Source organism: Lagopus leucura, unplaced genomic scaffold (genome assembly GCF_019238085.1).
Source record: "Lagopus leucura isolate 7727_CA_CO unplaced genomic scaffold, USGS_WTPT01 Super-Scaffold_100028, whole genome shotgun sequence".
Taxonomy (NCBI): Eukaryota; Metazoa; Chordata; class Aves; order Galliformes; family Phasianidae; genus Lagopus; species Lagopus leucura.
Genome location: NW_024962279.1, coordinates 7,325,665 through 7,345,825, shown reverse-complemented (window position 1 = coordinate 7,345,825; position 20,161 = coordinate 7,325,665). Strand labels below are relative to the sequence as shown.

Genomic DNA, 20,161 nt, shown 5'->3' with positions numbered 1-20,161 from the left:
GCAGACATACCCGGAAATTTATTATTTTAATCTCAGCAATTACTAAACAAAAGTGAAATCCAATGATGACATTCCCCTCATATTAGTTCAATGGCACAATCTGAGAAAATAAGATCTTAGGGGAACATGCAACGTAGAGAACTACAGCTGCACGCTGTGACCGAGAACGAGAACGGACTTCAGACCTGTGCACACAACGAGTTCTTTTAGTCTCACAGTTACACCTTGGCCTGATTCCAAATGACATTTCTTCTTCAAACCGTGATGGGCACAGGAAGCACAGACCTGTGCACGTTACTGAGCCCAGCGTGGCACTGCAGATCAGACACACTGCGCTGCTGAGTGGGTCATGGCACGTCTGCCACATGAAGCAGACTGATGCTCAGGTTGGCCATTAAAGGGATCTAGTTCTTCAGTACTACATCCTAGAGATTCAGAAATGTAATGTAAGCAACACTACTCATACATGGAGATACTGAATTCCCACAAGAGAAAATAGCTTGTGATCTCAGACTTTCATAACCAGGGCTGAACATGGTGAGAAGAAATGGAGAACGAGGTGGTGAGAAAAGAGCCCCAACCCCACGCCCAGCTATTTCTGACACAGCCTCCAACAATTCCTCCTGCCCTGTTAACTCCTCCTAGCATCAACAGCATTACATGGAAGAAGTAAAATGGTACTAAACAAGTGCTGAAAGGTATTGTTTTCTTAACAATAAACTGACTTTTATGTACAGAGACAGCAAGACGGTATTTTAAGAACTCTCTATCACATTGATTTAACTACAGATGGTTTTTCCCTTCACTGTATTTTTCTTTGTATTTTTGCCATGAAAGCTTAGCCTCTGGTAATCCTTGCTGTGCAAGTCTTAAAAATATTTACTTTAAGAGAGAGTCATAATAATAAAAAAGCAGCTACCAGCACCACCTGCGAATGGATGCTTCCAGATGCATCAGAGCGCATCGCATGCTGCCATACTGCTGTTTTACCACATTGCCTGTAAAAACCTGAAAACGGTCCAACACATAAAGGGAAATGAAAGATCCGTGAGACCCAGCGATCTCAGATGTGTGCCCTGCAGTCTGCCCTGTGGGGACGGAGCACGGCCATGCAGCCCCACACGGTGACCCCACCACCATGGGGCCCGGAAAGGCAGGAGAAGGCAATGGTAGGAGCAGGCACTGCTGACCTACCCAGAGCCTCAGGGCAGAGGGGAGCACAAGCCCGAGGGCTCCCTCCCACCATTCTCTCTCATCTGTGCTCCAAGATTTTGGCTCAGTTCGGAGCATTGATCGAGCTGTGCTCCACCTGACCTCACCGAGCAGCACGTGCTCTTTTCAAGTGCTGCTCTGTATTGACTCTGCTGCAGAGCTAGGGCTTCTGTAATTGGTTTAACAGCTTTTTGAGGCCACTTTGCTTCTGGTAAGATGCCCACACATCCACTGAGGATTGAACATAGTTTTATTGTCAAAAACAATTGTCCAGGAGCACAGCAGCAGCATTTGGCAGCATGGGCCCTCTCTGTAGGAGCAAGACACACAAGGATGGGTGGGCACCACCCTCAGCCCCAAGGCCCCCGAGCCTCCACTGGGAGCTGCTCAATACTGGGCAATGGGAGGGACCAACTGGCTCCATGCTCAGTGTTTGGTATCCAAGAAAGGCTCTGAGTGAAAACATGACACGGTTCCTCCATCCTCCAGCAAAGGCCACAGCAGCATTTTGGAATACATACCAATAGCGACAGGAAAGCACACTAAAAGAAGAACGCACCCTAAAACATGATCCAAAACCCAGAGAGCAACAGAGCAGCAGGCAGGCAGGAACATGGGGCACAACCACCATGCAAGGATCAGCAGCAGCTCACAGGGACCGTGGGCTGCACCCAGCAGCAGGCTGTGGCACCAAGGAAACCTGATTTCCTGACATCACAGCTGAGCAGGGCAGTTCTGAAGGCTAAGGGCAGACTGAAAGTCTGAGTAAATGCAAGCTGTGAATCTGCTTTTCCAATATACCACCTCCCATATATCCCGTAGGTTTTATATCCAGCCTGCAGCACTGGCCCTTCCTCAGCCCTGGTCGCTTCTTTCTCTCTGCTAATGGAATTATTTGCCTTTGATGAAATACTTGCAGCATGTTTTAGTCTTTTTTTTTTTTTTTTTTTTTAACTTGCACTGAACAAGAGAGGTATATTTAATATGCTTCCTACCAAACAATATTATAGTTGTATTTATTGATAAAATAAAACAAATCCATACAATGAAAAGCATGGTGTTATATATAACACCATTTCTCAGCTTAAAAGATTGGGCTGCATGAGATTTTCAACATGTACAATTTCCATTTCAGCAAAGACTTGCGTGGCTAAGATCATGCCCAATATTTTCCAGAGAAAATATCTGACAGAAAATCACTAGCAATCACAAAAAAAGTACAACACCCCCTGCCCTGCCAAAAAATAAGAAGAAAAAAGAGAGTAAGAAAAAGAGACAGAAAAGAGAGCCAAGAAGCAAAGCCACTGTGCATTGCTCAGCGTAAGCATGAAGGCCTCTCTAGCTGGGGAGGAGAACTGGCACAGCTGGCTCATGGCTTAGATTTGCCACAGCCACACTCGGTGCCCACACACCAGGGAGCATCTCTGGGGATGACACCCAAGTGCAGCCACGTGTGTTGTGAGCTGCTCGTCGCACAGGTGAAGTCACACTGAGGGCAGAACTGCAGTCACAGCCCCAGCTGTGTTTGCACGCATTGTGGAAATGGACCTCTGCCCTCCTCACAGGCACCAGTTCTGCAGAGCTGCACTGACACAGGCTGCAAGGCTGTTTGCTCTGCTGGCATCATCTGCTCTCGGCGTGAAATCAGATTAATAACATCTTTTGCTGTCCTACCTGAATTCGTGCAAGAATCTTTCACTTTCAAAGCAGTACAGGGTAATTCAGCTCTATAGGTGAACTCATGGTAAACTTAAGATTTTGCTGCCAAACGCTTCCTAATTCCAGCAGCAGCCTTTGACATTCTTCCAGTCTTTCTATCACACACTTAAATCTTTGCAGACAGCTCAAAGCCACCATCTCGGTCACCTGCAGGCTTGACACGCTCCCAGGCAAGCAGCACAAGAGCTGCTCTGTGCTTGCTGCATCAGACCAAAGCTACACACAGACCCAGCTGGGTTGAAAGCTGCCCGTGTTGTTCCTTATCTCACCCTTGACAAGGAGAGCAGTAGGGTTTGAAATACCTGAGATGTGGCAGCACTCCTTTCCAGCAGAAATCACCGCCCTTCGAGATGCAGCTGGAGCTCAGGACAGACTCTTTACCCTGTGGTGTAAATAAGCCCTGAAGCTGCTGTTAACAGAGCTGAGCACGCATCAGACAACTATGCATTGAATTCAGCACTGACCTCTAGAAGCACAGACATCTCTTAATCATTTTTTAACATTATTTTCTTACATCTTGTATTTGAAATGACTTAGTTAAGAGATCTCCTTTTATGAACGAACGATATGACAGCTAATTCCCACTTATTCTACTGAAAAGGGACAACTGAAATAGATGCAACAATAAAAAGAGTGGCTAATACAATTGCCATTGATCATTTGCCAGTTTATCAAATGAAGATCCCACCAACTAACGGGAGAAGGAAAATAGTGCTGTATGTTGCATGTCTCTGTAACAAGCTAACTGGAAAGCTCATTTGGAAATCTTTGTAAAGCTGGACATCAGCATACAATTTATAGCTGTAATGAAAGCTTTTCTAACAGACGCCCGTGAGCTCATTTTCACCTACCTTTTCAGCTGACTGGGCAGTGCCAAAAAATATTGGAATGAAGGCAAGCCATACTATACAGGTAGTGTACATAGTGAATCCAATGGGTTTAGCTTCATTAAAATTCTCTGGGACACCCCGAGTCTTGATGGCATACACAGTACATGTAACCATTAGAAGAATGCTATAACCCAAGGAACAAATGATTTGTAGATCCGTTATGTCACATTTGAGAACTCCTCTGGCTTGATCAGGGTTCATAGTTTTCTGCTCATCATAATCTATAATGATGTTGGGTGGGTCAACTGCAAACCAAATAAAGACACCTAGAAGCTGCACAGATATCAAACTCGACGTGATCGCCAGCTGCGACGTGGGGCTGATAAGCCTGGGTGCTGTCACTGACTTTTTGCCCTGCTCAAATATGCGGTAGATGCGGTTTGTTTTAGTCAGCAGGGCTGCGTAGCTGATGCACATCCCCAGCCCCAGGAAGATGCGCCGGAAGGAGCACACGGCTACGTTTGGCTTGGCGATCATCAGGAAGGTGATGATGTAGCAGAGGAAGATCCCCGTCAGCAGGACGTAGCTGAGCTCCCGCCCCGAGGCCCGGACGATGGGGGTATCGTTGTAGCGAATGAAGGTCGCCATGACAAAAATGGTGGCGATAATCCCGAGCATGGCCAAGAAGACGGGGATCACGGCCCAGGGCGAGTGCCACTCCAGCTTGACGATGGGGATGGAGCGGCAGCCGGTGCGGTTCTCGTTGGGCCGCTCGTTGTAGGAGCACAGCAGGCAGGTGACCTCGTCGGCCTGGTACTGGTACCCATCGCACAGCTCGCAGTGCCAGCAGCACGGCATCCCCTTCACCATCTTCTTCCTCTCTCCCGGCTTGCAAGGCAGGCTGCAGACCGAGGACGGGACTTCTCGCACTCCTCTACCCCACTGCATGTCGTCGATCTAGGAGACATGTGAAGCAGAAGGAGGCTGTTATGTGGGTGTTACCGCCGGACCACGGGGCAGCACGCTGCAACAAACAAATGGAAAACATCACATGTGGTCGACTGTGCTTTTCCAGACTGCACACCAGCGCCTTCACGCGGGACTGTAACCCAAGACTATTTACTACAGCCATTTTTCACGTTTCTTAGTAATAAATTTGTGTAGAATGACACAGCACCAGACAAAACAGCAGTGTGAAAACCCTTTTTGCTGCATGAAAATCAGTGAGAGCACTTGATTTGGCTTATGGGAAGGCAGCAGCCACACTGCGAGACTGCCTTTCATGCACCCAGAGCCTGGAGCTCCTCACTAAGACCACAGGAAGTGTTCCCCCCTCCTGGAACTACTGCTACAGGGGAACACTTTGAGCAAGGTGGAAACGTACCTAGGGGCTGGAATTGGTGGGAATGTGGTGAGATCTGTAATGAGAGCTGCGTAAGAACTACGAGGTACAAAGAAAACAGTCATCAGTGAAAAACGCTGTAATTAGATAATATTTCATTTCAAAGTCACGTCCGGCTTCTGAAATACCAGGCATGCTTCTGGGAATGCAAATTATCAACGACTGCATTAAGTAAATGGAACACCTCATTTGTTCTGTAGTCCAAAGGATCCTAAATCTGAAGAATCCTAAAATCCAAGTTTAACTCAAAATACTGCACAAAATTTGAGTCACCAATCATTCCAAAATACTCCAGATTGACCAGCTGCTTAGAACCTGGGAGGTTCAGCACTGGAGCTCCTCTGCAATAACCCAGTCTGGGACCACGGGGAGGTCCTGACACCCAGCACCGACTCACGGCACCAGATGCAGCTCAGCCACACAGCAGAACTTCAGAGACTCCTCAACCTGCAGCACATGTGTGTGTGCACAGCTTTTCCTGATGCACCACCTGATCTGCTGGGGCAAACGTAAGCCTAACTAAAACAACATTGCAGCTAATAATTTAGGTTCTTCAATGTTTACACGCTCCAATATTTCCTACAACTGAGGGATTTTAAGGTGAGCTGCTGGAATCAGCTGTCTGTGATTATTGATGTGCGCAGGAAGACTGGGGTTAGGATGTCTTAAACTGAAGGATTAAGGTGCACCCTCCTAATTTAATTCAAAATAGACCCTGTACCAACTTTGTTTCATATGCTTGAAAAACATCAAAGCCACAGACTGCTCAAATATTATACTACTGAGAGTCTGCAGCCAACGCTACAGAAATAATCCCTCAATAACAGATGTTTGAGAGGTCTGCCCCTGCTCAAGAAACTTCATTAACCTTCAATGTTCACTGCTTATTCTGAAAGAAAACAAGACCCGGGAACTCTTCCCTACCATCGCACTGAGCTGAAGGCTTGCAGCTCACAGAAGCTGAAGAACAATTCCTCCTTATCACTGCCTTCTACCTCACCTTCCTAGAAAGATGGAAGCTGAGGCACGGCAACTACTCCTTACCACTGCTGGTACAGCTACAGAGTGGCACGCCAGCCCAGGCTGGAGCTCCCATTTGCTATTACAGCTACTAAACACAGAACGTACTTGGTGCTGGTTTTACAGCACGCATTGATATGAAATGAGGAAAGCATCTACACGCGTGCAGTTTGACCCAGGCTGCAGTGATGAAAGGGTTCTCACCAATTTTCTACATACCTCAGAGAGCCACAGAGTTATTAATGCATCATCACATCCCCCTACGCCTTCAGACCCAGAGAATTTCCATATTCTCAGAAGTATCCCGTGCATTGCCAGATAGCGGGGACAGCCCGAAGGAATCTCATTCTGCACAGATACTGGTGTGAGGAGATAAACAGGAGATCGGGCAAAATTATGGAAAGTTCTTTTCTGGTCTGCTGGGACCACACCACGATAACTCTGTATCGCTGCCCTCTGAAAGGCTCACGGTGCTCTGTTGCTTCTGGCTAGAAAATCAATAATGAAAACTGCTGTCAGATAAGCCACCTGCCACCGAGGCAGGCGCTGGGAGCGGAGAATCCGATCCAAAGTGGAGATGCTCTCCCCCCCCACACACATAAAGAGTATTTTTGAAGCATTTCACGTCTTTGTAATAAATTAGAGCTTCATTACTGCTTTCAGAAGTGTAAACAAAAGCAACAAACTGTTCAGCTGTACATCGGGAGCCCTGGGAGCTGATGGCTGTACCCAACGTACATTATTCTGTTCTCCTCTTCCCATCCTTTACTGCAGTTTCTGTAAATAGGCTTTTGAGAACCTGAATCTAGAAAAAAATTCTACTGTGTTGAGGAACTGTTACATTCAGTTCCTTCTTTTATTTACTTAAACCTATAAGCATGCTTCTATTTAATGGCACTTTTCCCAATACTTCTTGCCTATCTGAGCTGGAAACGACTTACAGATTTTGCAAAGTTCAGAGTTTCAGGATCAGGACCACAAGAATAATTTTTGTCCACTATTACTGTAATAGGACTGTCAACAGAACAAAACAGCAGAGCATTTCCTTCAATACAATCTAACTAATACCAGCAAACCATGGGATTTGCTGCTGTTAGGCTCAGATAAAAGCAGTATTTTTAAGCAGTCCATATGAAAGCAAGCACTTCTGGTCTTTGCTTCCTCCCTCAGCCACCTCAGCACAGTGCCAGTCCTGCCTTCAGCCTTCCCTTCCAAGACTGGCACTTGATCTGCAACTGCTCAGAATCCGGATGGCAGATGAGAACTGGGAGGACAGGCACTTCGTCAGGGCCTTGCCAATTAGCGTTCCTAATGCTGGCAATGCACCGTGCCTTGTGCTCCTCCACGCTGCCCCGTGCTGCCGTGGCACCGGATGCTCCCTGAAGGCTGCACACCACCACGTGTTTCACCTCCTGGGTTCATTTCCAGATGCTGGATCCCACAGGTGAGGCTGCACGTGGCTCTGGGCAGCGAGCACCCAGCACCCAGCAGCAGAGCCCACAGCTCACTGCCCGCTCCATGAACACCTCGGTGCCATGGGATCCGGCCCCAGCGTTAATTCTCATCATGCTCACCACAGAACAAACATTAGCAAGAAATGCTTAGCCTGTATCATAAGGCCTAGCATAATTGTTCATTTTAATGAATAAAGTAACTCGATATATGTCTGTAATTTAAACATCGCTGCTTCTTTTCTCAGCACCACAAACATTTCTGTAATGAGCTATTTGTTCTGAACCAAATTGTTTCATGCAATGTTTGATTAAAATAGAAGGCAGTACAAAAATAATTACGTTACTGATAATTAACCTTCTCAGGAAAAATAGCTACTTTCCCCAATAGGATGTTTATAACGGCACTGCCATTAATTTCGTGGACATATTAGGAAACTATTGCAGAGGATTGCGCTCAGATTTATTGCTATCTCACAGAGTGCTTTCAGGCTCCTGTCACTAAGTCAGAGTTCAAACAGTTTTTGCACATTCAACTTCCCAGATAGCAATATTTGCATGACTTAGCTCTTCGGGCTTAGCTATTAATGTCTTGTAATTAGTTTTTCAATCCAGGGCTTTAACGTGATAACAGTTTTAAGCTAAGAATGCCAACAACACACAGTCAACAAAGCTTCCTGCAAAATATCAACTAAAATCCCTTAAATAGATTACAGCAGCGATAAGCCAAACAACCAGGGAAAGACACAGATCTACCACGACGGCTCACCCAGACCACCAACACTGCATTTCACCCACTGCTGTAACTTTTCCCTTCAGCTCCATCCCCTGGGGGCAGTGGCACCCAGCCCTGCAGGAGGGGCTGCTCCCCACCACCCCGTCCGTCCCTGTGGCTGGGGCTCCTAACAGCCCTGGCGCTGCCCTGCTGCTGGGTTCCAAAATGAATCCAGCTTTGGAGGAGCAGCACCAGCACTTCAGTTTTCCCACCGTGCTGAGATACCCATCTGAAATCCATCCAAGTATTCTCCTCTTAAAGCAGGAGTTAACAGTCGCTGTGTGTGTCCTGCTCTGGTCTCTCCTACCGCTGCCTGCTTTGTGCCAGGGAGGCCGTGGGCACAGCCACACCTATCATTTAGTCATCGTTTATGTGACGAGTAAATCAGTGTTCAAACCAAAGGCAGTGGAAACTCATCACTGCTCGCAGGCTTGCAGCCAAAACCTGGCAGTTGTGTGCAGTCAGCACAGCTCCTTCAGCTCACACACCGTGCCCTGCTGCTGAACCCACACTGAGCTCCGAGCCCACCGGGCTGAGATCCCCGGGCTCTATGCTGTAACTGTTTTTTGATGATCTCACAACAACCAGTTCTTAACCCGCACGGAAACATGATGCATCTTCCTCTTCTCATCATACTGCTTGTTTACTTTAATATTTGCAGCCATTTTCCACCCATCTCACCTGCCCCGATAGCACTGGACACCGCTGCAATGAGTAACAACGGTAATGAGATCCAAAGCCTATTTGTTCTACATTAAATCAAGGACAATTTCAGCACAGCACTGATTCAGAGAGAAACGCTTAATCTACAGTTTTTGCAAGAATGCTCATTATATATTCCTGTTGACACACAATAAAGCTGAAAATTAATTATTTTAATGCTTTTATATCAGACTACGGCTTCCTGTTGTCTTCTCGGTAATGGGATGGGATGGGCCATGCATCTTCAGAATTCATCCTGCAGCCCCTGCATAACTTTTCAAATTAAAATAGAACACATACTTCCAAATGTGCATTTATAATAAGCAGTAGTTATCTATTTAAGTTGGTAAGTTAGAGCAAATCTATCTTCTTGAAGTAATCTGAGGGAATTTGTCATCCTGAAGTGGCTCACAATTAGTTTCTGTAATCAGCACCAAGCCCATTGCTCGGACCAACACAGACTTTTGCTGTCCTTCGTGCTGTGCTCAGCATTGTGTCCCCAGCGTGCTCCATTGCCAGCCCTCTCAGAGCAGACTCGAGGCCAATGGTCTTCTTCCCTACTTCACAGAATAGAAATAAGCTCATGGTGCCTTTAATATTTTACATGCAGAAAATAACAGCTTCCATGGGGGGAGCAACAGTGCCACACTTAGACATCAGAGCCTAACACGGTCATTCAAAGATTAACAAAACCAGCCCCTGCTGTCCACTGTCCTCACATTGTGGTCACTCAACCAATATCAGAAACTTTTAGGGGAAAATTTGGTTTCCAAAGCTTTTCTTCATTCCCTACTACAACTAACTGTAGAGCAAACTGCTGACAAATTATCTGATCTTTCTAAAGAGCTGTAAAGGCATCTAGGGAAAAAAAGGGAAGAAAACCTACTGCAAGGCATTATGGGGATATTTATACATCAGATTTCACTTCATACAGGAAGACAATGGCTCACTGTGTGACCACTCCTAAGTGCCTTAATCAAGTGATGCTCCCACTGATATCAATTGGAGCTTTGCTTCAGTGAGGAAGTGATGGATTGGTGTTTAATTATACCATAAATCAACTTGAAATCACCAGCAGTTACCCCCAGGATGCCCAGAAGGAACAGCCATCAGGCATAGATTGCATTGTAAGAAGTGCTAACACTCTAAAAGCTTGTACTCTTGGAGTTTGGGGACGGGGGGAAGGAAAGAAGGAAGGGATTTAACCAACGTGGTGTGGGGATCATGACAAAATACACCATTTCAGTTCAGCTACTCATTGAAACTGCATGGACCACAGACAATCTGCAATTCTGAGTCTCCCTGTTACTGAAACTGGACCAACGTTTAACCCCGCATCACGTATCTTGAGAGCATCTGTGGGACAGCCCATTTAAAGGCTGGTTCAGTGGACAGGACTGGGAGCAGGGCGGGCTGGCCACCAGCAGGGCTCAGTGAAGCATCCCTGGCACAACTCACAACCCACAGATGTCAGCCTAAAAAGAGCCCAGTTGTCCCACTGCTGGCAGCCCACACTTCTGCCAGCTCCTGATGTTTCTGTGGTCGCGTTACAAGGAGATAAAACGCTGCTTAATTAAAGGAGCAATTTACAGCTTGTCTGGCACCTAACTGGGACAATGAAAGCAGGTTATGAGCATAGTAGCCTGGACTATTATAAGCATTTTATGCCTCTGGCATAAGCTAACTTGTCCTTTAGTGTCACAGCCCTCAAAGCGCAGCTGGAGCCGGAGCCATGTGCGGCCGCCCCGCAGCACCTCCATGCAGTGCAGCACTCGTATGCACCATGGTGTGAAACAGAGATGAAAGGTTTCATCTCAAAGCGAGGTGGCCCAGTTACGGACTCATATAAGAGAAACTGCTCAGTATTTTACAGCCGGGCAGGAAATGGTCTTAGCAAAGTAGCCTTCAATCACAGAGTTCTGCTTTTGTCTGCTTTCTGGGACGGTCAGACACGATGGCATGTGTCTTCTTTCAAATATACCCACGCTGCCATTAGAATAAAAATATGAAACTTAGAAGTCATGAGGTATGCAATAAGTAATTAGATAAGGGAACCTCACACCTGGCTCCTGACAAAGAGGGCTGAAATGGTCCCACAACCCCCCTGCTGCTTCCACCCCAACATCTCTAAGCAGCAGTGAACGCAGCAGCACGTGCTAAATAGCATGGAGGAAGCTCTGCATCCAGTGTAATGAGGGCATAGCAGAGCAAGATGAAAGCCAAGGCAGCAGCACGTGCAGCTTTCTACATGCCCAAGGACTCAAACAGACCTTCCCTGGGTATTTGAAGCTCTGCGCTTGCTCCATGGCTGTCCTGGAAATGAAGACTAAAGGGATTCATTGCGCAGGATGACAAAAATCCCCCAATCCAAAGCACCAAACCACCTAAGAAACAGCTTGATACTGGGTCAAAGTAATTGCTCAGTATCTAAGTGAACAGTTGAAATGAAATGTTCTGCTCTAATACGTTCATAATGCTCAGAAATTTTCAAGTTCAAGTCCCAAATAACAATATGAGATGACAAGGGCACCTAGAAGCAAAGTCAGGAATTGTGATTTTTCTCCCCAGAACTCATTTTCAGAGCTATTTTTCATAGTACGGCCATGAGTTGACCTTACCCAGGTTTTGAGAAAAGGATTATCCCTCGATGCTTATTTATCTCTGCTTATGAGCTAATAACTTCTTTTTCTGTTATTTATGGTTGCGAAAAAGAAACACATCTGCCAAATCTGATATATTACTTTCAAAATGGAAAGGGTAATAACTAGAGATGTACCAAATGGCAGGTGTGTAATTTGGATAGCATTTATCTTGAAGTGCCTGCCAACTCAAAATGCTTCAGTTTATTTATCCTACTAATTTCCAAGCTGATTCAAAGACCAGTATGTGCTAGTCAAATTATTTGGTCCTGGTCTTCCCCTTTTAAAGGATCAGCATCAATTGTCGGTAATTTCCTCGTCATGGCTAGTGAGCATGGCATAATGGCACACAGGCTGGGGAAGCAAGATGAAAGAACCACAAAATTCCAAGTGATACTCAGCACCTCACTCCTTTAGGCCCTATAATTAGGTTGCTGCAGTATTATTAATGCTACTAAATTTTCTTGCTTGGGCTACACTTGGTCAGCTGGTCCCAACCACTGTAGATGGTACAGACAATTAGGGCTGGCTAATGGGACTAATTATCCTCCACATGGAGGCCACTCTTCCACCAAGGCAGCCCACTTCAGAGCTTTATTTCCTACACTAACCATGGCAAGTTAAGGAATTTTGTGCCTCAGTGCACTTTTGCAGACTTCATCAGAAATAACCAACACAATGCATTTTTCTCCCCACTGTACCCTTTTCACCTCTCTGAAAAGTGAGCACAGCGATGGGGAGCAACTTCTCATGCCCTCCTGCTGAGCACCCTCAATATGCCACCGCTGGGCACCCTTTGCAGCACAGACACTCTTCCTTCCCTCTCCTCCCCAGGAATACAGAAATGCATTACGGCTCCAGAAGCATCCCAACTAGCAGAGAACAGCCTGTGCTGCTTTTTCCAGTCATATTTCTGAGAGAAAAGTCATCCAAGCTTTGGCTTTTGCCAAGGGAAGTGGAAGTCCATACTGCTGATTTTGTTTCACCAGTCTGTCTGAAAGACAGACAGCGCAAGAGTGGAACAAAATGCCTCATTATAGGCAACATTTCTAGCTGCTATTGGGAGCTGGATGCTCAGAAGCCACATTTAATGGTCAAATACACACCCTCCATATCATTAAAAGATGCAATTAACAAGTAAGCAAGGTTGTTCCATGGGAATCATCTACTGCAGCAATTTCATATTAAAAGTACATTTTCAAATCAGTGGGAGAAGCAGCAAACAAACAGTGAAACAAAACAAATAAACTTTAGGGAAAGCCTCTTTTAAGTGCAAACAAAAGGCATTTCTCAGCTCTATTCGGGGCTGTTATTGCCTGCCATACAAATGATTAGCCTGAGACATTGCAATGCACACTATATACCCAATATTGTACTCTTCCTGCAAACCACATCGATTTTCTATGTAAGTTGGTATCCAGGGACATTTCAAAATGATTATTTTTGACACACTCACTGCATGGACTCCTTTGAGAACCTTTATAATTTGCTTAATCATTGGAAATTCTAATGGCCATTCACACAGTCCTGGCGTGGGCAGAGCCTCTTGAAAACCCTGTACGGAATCTCTTCCTTCCCTCTAAAGAAAACCATCATAATTCTGTTCTGCTATCCTCGGTACCCACATCTGCATGGTCTCAGCATTTCGCTTTGCAAAACACAGCTGGATTGTGCTCGGGGCAACAAGAACAGCATGACACCAATCCTTCCCCTGTCTGTTAATGCAATACCCTAAAATACTTGGCAAAAAGACAAAACAGGAGCTGGAAGCTTCCCCGGATGACCCTGGATTTAATCCTTCCCAGGCCTCTGAGTGGATCCCATAGACCATCTCGAGTCCCATCACACAGCTCCTGTGAGCGAGCCGGCAGTCCGAAGTTGTGATGTGTAGGAGAACAAATACATCACCTATTTTAAAGTGCAACTTCATTATTTTTTTATCTATTTCTTACCTTACTCGCTCTCAGAGCAGGTCTGGTTGCCTATTGGCTCCTGGACGTTTAGGAGAACACAAGATGAGGCAAATTCTGAAGCCAGTAAGTTGCCTGATACACTTTCTGTCCTTCCTAGCTTGTATCAGTTCCTTACCTTATTTTTTGCATTACCTTTGAAAAGATATTTGAGGTACTCTCTCAGTCTGGTTTCTCTGAGCATTTATGTCCTTACAAACATTTTACCTTGTGACATTCTCAGACCTGGAAAAATTACACTAATGCTCACAGTTACCAAAAGCTGATATAGCTTAATTCATTTCACTTTGCCTAAGGTAGTGCAGCTCATGCAGCATACATTACCACCTAAGCAAAATGGGTCAATAATGAACAAGAAATGACATTTCATATCTTTAACCCCAAGTCTGAGTTAGTTTTCAAAGCGAGGTGCAAGATTTAACTATTGCCTTCCTACTTATAGGTAGTACAAATTCAAATGGAAAGTGCAAGCCACAGAATAAACTTCTACTTAAAAAAAAATACATGCATATATATACATTTATATATACATATACATACATATGTATAGATATACATATATATATATAGTTTCACATATATATATAGTCTTTGTGACTTCCAAGTATGGCAAGTAAGCTCCAGGAATACCGCTGAACACTGAATGTCACTGAAGAGCTGCTGGGATCCAGCTGCTGTTCAGGATATTTCCCTAAAAATAGGGACACATGGAGGTCTCCTGCCAGAAGATCAGACATCTCGCTATTCTTTCTATTCTGTCAGATCTCTGTTTATAACATTTATTTTCAAATTCTGTAACAGAGATGCTGGTGGCATTTAAATAGATCGGTCTGAGCAGAAGTAGCTGAATAGGCGTTGAACAGCTGATAATAAAATTACCTACTATGCCTGTGGGGAAAAAAAGAACCCCAGTGTGGAAGTGGCTCTGTGACCCTATCACCGCCCTGAGGCCAGGGCCAGATCCCTGCTCCTGTACATCCAGAGACACCGAGGGGCACGGATGTTACTTGGTTGTTTTCTGCCCGTCTTCCCTCTCCTCTAAATCACTGCACTGAACCCACAGTGAAGAAAATAACACAGCACAGCTACTTCCCCAAGGATGAGGGAGTTTATTAATAAGCACAGAGTGGTTTCCTTTGCACCACAGAACACGAGACAGGATTTATGTGCAGTTAGATTCATGTAGTATACATGTTTATGGAACACTATTGATGATTATCAATACGATTCATCTCCTAAGCACTTGGTTAGAAAGACTGCAGTGATAAATCACTTATTGCTGGAGGAGATTATAAAAAGAGCAAGGAATTGCCCAGCCGCTGGCCTTCTGACTCTGCACACAAAGGCTCTATTCAGGTAGTAGTCATGTTCCAACTTCTGCACTGCTTAACGCTGCTGAACTACCTACCATTCACAGAATCACAGAATCACAGAATCACCCGGGTTGGAAGGGACCTCAAGGATCATGTAGTTCCAACCCCCCTGCCTAGCAGGGCCACCAAACATCCACATTCAGATCAGGTTGCCCAGGACCCCGTCCAACCTGGCCTTAAACACGTCCAAGGACGGGGCATCCACAACCTCCCTGGGCAGCCCGTTCCAGGGCCTAACCACTCTCCTAGTAAAGAACTTCCCCCTAACATCCAACCTAAATCTTCCCTCCTTCAACTTGGATCCATTTCCCCTAGTCCTGCTGTTGTCAGCCCTTTTGAAGAGTTTACTCCCCTCCTGGGTGTAGGTTCCCTTCAGGTATTGATAGGCTGCAATGAGGTCACCCCGCAGCCTTCTCTTCTCCAGGCTGAACAAGCCCAACTCCCTCAGCCTGTCCTGATAGGGGAGGTGCTCCAGCCCCCTGATCATCTTAGTTGCCCTCCTCTGGACCCTTTCCAAAATCTCAATGTCTTTCTTGTACTGAGGGCTCCACACCTGGACACAGTATTCCAGATGGGGCCTCACAAGAGCCGAGTAGAGAGGGACAATCACCTCCCTGTCCCTGCTGGCCACCCCTCTCCTGATGGAGCCCAGGATCCCATTTGCCTTTCGAGCTGCCAGAGCGCACTGCTGGCTCATATTCAGTCTCTCGTCCATCAGGACCATTCGAGGGCACATCATTAAAACAATACGGATTTGTTTGTTTATTTCTGCACACAGGGTGTTTAGGCATCTTTAATATGTATTTGTTCCTGCTTACAAAAAGAATTAATTAGAGATACTTTAATTTCACTTGGAACTAACAGTGAACTCAGTCTGATGCTCTGCAAGTGACACACGTTTCAAGCTGGGGCTCCCTGAGATCTCTGCAGTATAGCAGTGGGCAGGGCAACACACTTTCCACCTCTGCTCTTTATCAGCTGGGGATGCACCCTCAGTCATCCTGAAAAATGCACTTCAGCCTCAGACCAGCACCCAGCTGCCAGTGGCACCTTTACATGTCACAGCACTGAGCGGGAGATGCTGATGCAATTAAAATAATATGATGCAACCTACACAGACACCAACAGATGGGAGGCACAGCTCTCAGTCCAGACCTGCAGCTCATCGTGCAGGACCTCAGTGCCAACAGCTCATTTGTTCCCTCTGCAAGGGCCCAGACCTCCTGCTCACAGTGCTGCTGCCATGGTGCTGGCACAGCTGCACCAAGTCCAAGCTCAGTGGGATTAAACCATGCAACAAACTGCCAACTGCAAACAGCCTTGGCTTTAATGACTCCCAAGAGCTTGTCAGTGCAAAACAGGAAAGTGGGGTACAGATGGAAGAAAAAGGCTGTTCAAAGGCAGCCACAGTGCAGGATGCTGCTTGTGCAGCAAATGGTACAGGGGTGCGGGAGCGAGTTCAAGCACTGCAGGGAAACAGTGGAGACAAGTATGGGATGGAGTCCCAGGGAACATGATAAAGAATGCTGCTGTGCTAGGGTATGCAATAGACAAATCCTTGGAAAAACAAGATTCAGCAATTTTATGGGGATTTTTTTCCCTTTACTTTTGGATTTTGACAGCTCAAGGGCAGTTGCAGAGGTTTGGACATGAAAACATAATAAACCTGAGGCATGCTGAGTTAACTACATAGCGAAAGAGAAGCAGTATCACTACATCTCCCATGAGAACCTCCCATTCCTCTAGAGGCAATCCATTTCTGCCTCCTTCAGACGCATCAGCTCCTCCATGAGAGGCGCATTTGTCCTCTTCAGGTACCTCAAAGCATTGGAAGTTGCATTCACAGAAGTCAGCCAGTTCCTGGCATTTCTAAGTGCCTTCCATGGGCCAAGCCCTAAGTGCTTTATGGAGGAACAGAGGCACACATGTCAGGAAGGCACCCATTATAGGATCTACGGGGTAGAACAGCACAGACAGTTCACTGCCTTTCTAAAATTCAAGGTTCAAATCAAGCTTCCCTATTTCTTACTGCATGAATAGCACAAATAACAGTAATCAAGTAAACAAACAAACAAGAACACAACAAAACCAAAATCCTCCACACGCTAAAAGTTACCCAGTGTAAAACAAACAAAACCCAGCTGCTATCTGACACCTTTTCCCCACGGTAAATTTCCTCCTTTCCATCAGTAGCACTGCTTGTTCTGAAACACATTCAAAATAGCTCTCCTTGTACTGATGCTTATATGTTATAAATGCTTTATATCTATTTAATAATACAAAAGCATATTTCTCAGCACTGGCAAAGTACAAGAGAGTCCAGGTTTCCAACGCTCTTATGAAACCTAGAACATAGGCCAGCGATGCTCTCATCCAGTTGCACGGGCTGCATCTCTGCTGCTGAGCAGGCTCTGGGGTTCACGAGACTGCATGTCATTTGGGGACGCAGCTGGCCGAGTTTCCAACCCTAAAATCCAGGGAAAGCTTTTCAAACCATAAGAGGGCACAAACTATAAATACTGTTTACTAGATCCGCATGCCGGGGGCTGACAGAACTTGACATAACCCTCGTGACACGCTCTGCCATGACCTCCTGTGGGAGATGGTGGGGCATCGTGTAATCAACCTCACTGCAGGGAGAACACAGCACTGCAACAGTTTTTCATGGAACACTGGCCAAACCATTTAAAATTAGACATCTGCTCATTTTACCCTTGTGTAGATATCTGTGAAATACAGCCAACATCTTTACTAAATCATGCCTTGAGCGTTAGGCTAAGCTGTGTTAGATTGCTTGAGATCAAGCAAGTGAAAGAAAATTTGGTAACTATGTTGGCCTTATGGAAAAACTACGTTATGGCCCAACTCTGCTGCAGTGAGAGTGATAAAGTATTTTCTTGGTAATCAATAAAATTCTGACCTCAGATACAGAAATGTAAATGCAGGGTGAGTCAGCTGCACTCAGAGGAGACACCTCACATACCTACAGGCAGATCTGAGCCTGGCTCCTGTGTGTGGGGAGCAGATATCTGCTTTCTCCAAACACTGCTGCCAGACAAGAGAGCAAACGGGATACAAAGATGTGGAGAAGCAACTGGGATCGAGAGAAACACACTCAGACATCTCAAAAAACCAGGTTTGTAAACTGATGATAACTACGAGAAAACAAACTGGCATGGCTTGTCGTAAGACTTGTAAATATATGTTGCTAAAGATCTCCTCAGCCTATCTATTGTCTTCTGCGACATAAAAAGTCAAGCAGTTGTTGTGAAAAAAATATGGTGCAGCTAATGAAGATTAATCAGCATCGTAACTCCACACTTCTGCCTCTCACTACAGAAGGGTGAGAATGGGAAGACGACATACACCACTGTAGGACTGGACTGACCGTAGACTGAACAGCAACACTGCTTCCATGGGAAAAATAACAGCAAAATGCTCTCAGCTTCTTTGAATGAGGACAGTGGTAAAGAAAAAACCACATTACTCAGCTAGGACAGTCTTTGGCACTTATCTGCCTACTGCTTTTGAGACCTGGAGCACCCTTACCATTAATGGCAGCATAACTGGACAGAACAACTTCTCTTTTGTGATGGAGAACAGTCAGACACACGGAACTAAACCAGACAGCCCCAAATGGCAACTCTTGTGGAAAACAGAGCATCGTTTCAGCATTTTCTAAATTAAAATCAGCACTCTCACCAACCGTCCTTTGTCTCCCCTCTTGTGTTGGTATTAAAGAAATGAGAATTGGGAAAATATCCTGAAGCGTTACCTCGACGTCCATTACTGAAAATAAATTGCAGACTTTGGCAGTTTTCCTGGGAGATACTTAATAGCAGCTTCTGTTTTGTTTGGTTATTTTAGGGCATCCTTGACTCCTCTAAACTCCAGAATGTTCCTTATTATTGTAAGAAAAAACACAGGGACTGTCATATCAAAGCTAATCCTGTGCGTGAGGAGAAGGGAAGTTACTGAGACAGTCTCAGCTATTGACACAACACTGTAGCCTTCAGGATATGAGGGTGAGGAATGCTTTTTATGGAGACATTTAGCACAACGGCAGGAATACAAATCAAGCTCCATTAATTTAGTTTTAAATATTAATGAGCCAGGATGCGTAGTTTATATAAAGATTTACTTAATAAAATATTAAATTTTTTGCTAAAAGAATTGTAAATTCCAAGTCTATAAAGGAGAGTCAAGCATCAGAAGTTGTGAAAGACGGAAATAGCAAATCAAAGAGCATCAGAATTCAAGGAGAGCACAACACTGTGGTTAGTCTCAAAGGCTGCACCCTTGGTAATCCACACTAATTATTGTTTGGACCAGGAGAGGAAAGCCCTTCTGTAGCAACTGGCATTCCACTTCAGCAATACCTCGGCTCTGGGCCATTTCTGCTGCTGCAGAACAGTCAGATCGAACTGGAGGTATCACCTCTCTGCTCTGTGACAACCTGTAGGGAGCCAAGGAGCTGTGTGGTTAAGCAGCACATCCCTCCATGCCTATGGGGCACAAGCACATGCACAGCGCCAAGCAGGAAGCCTGAGCCCACATCTCTGGAGGTCTGTAGGCCAGGGACCTGTCATCACCCTCATGTGGGTAGAGCTGACAAGAGCTCCCAGCTTTCTCAGCCAACAGTCATCTTTGTTTGTTCATCTGGGCAACAGCAAAATGTCTGGGGAATCTTTGATCACCTATTCTTACATCCTTACTTTTCTTTCAGGCATCGTTACAGAAGAGATATCTCATTCATATGGATGTATTTCACTTAAAAGTAACAGCAAAAGTGACTCACTCAAGAAATACTTCATTTCAGCTTTTTTAAAAACAGAAAAACTGAAGAGCATCTACAAATGAAAGCCCATTGGTTTCAAACCACAGCGCATTACTGGTTTATTTTCCAACGTGGCAACCAGGGACTCCAGACATGCAAAGGTAATAAAATTTGCATGACTGCCTGATGTCCTTATCTGTCTGAGGAGCTTTGGTACTCACAGCACAGATAAAAGGTGTCAGGAGAGATGCAAGAAATAATGCACTGCACAGCTGCAGAGAAATAGTGATT

The 20,161-nt window shown here is 45.4% G+C and overlaps 1 protein-coding gene across 1 annotated transcript in view; it reads right to left on the bottom strand.

Moving 5' to 3' along the window:
• The window catches only part of GRM7 (glutamate metabotropic receptor 7), a 220,544-nt gene that overhangs the window by 47,630 nt on the left and 152,753 nt on the right, over window positions 1-20,161 (bottom strand). The window contains exon 8 of the mRNA XM_042880865.1: window positions 3,783-4,718. Within this exon, the coding sequence (XP_042736799.1) occupies window positions 3,783-4,718 (936 nt within the window). The remainder of the gene's footprint in view (window positions 1-3,782; window positions 4,719-20,161) is intronic.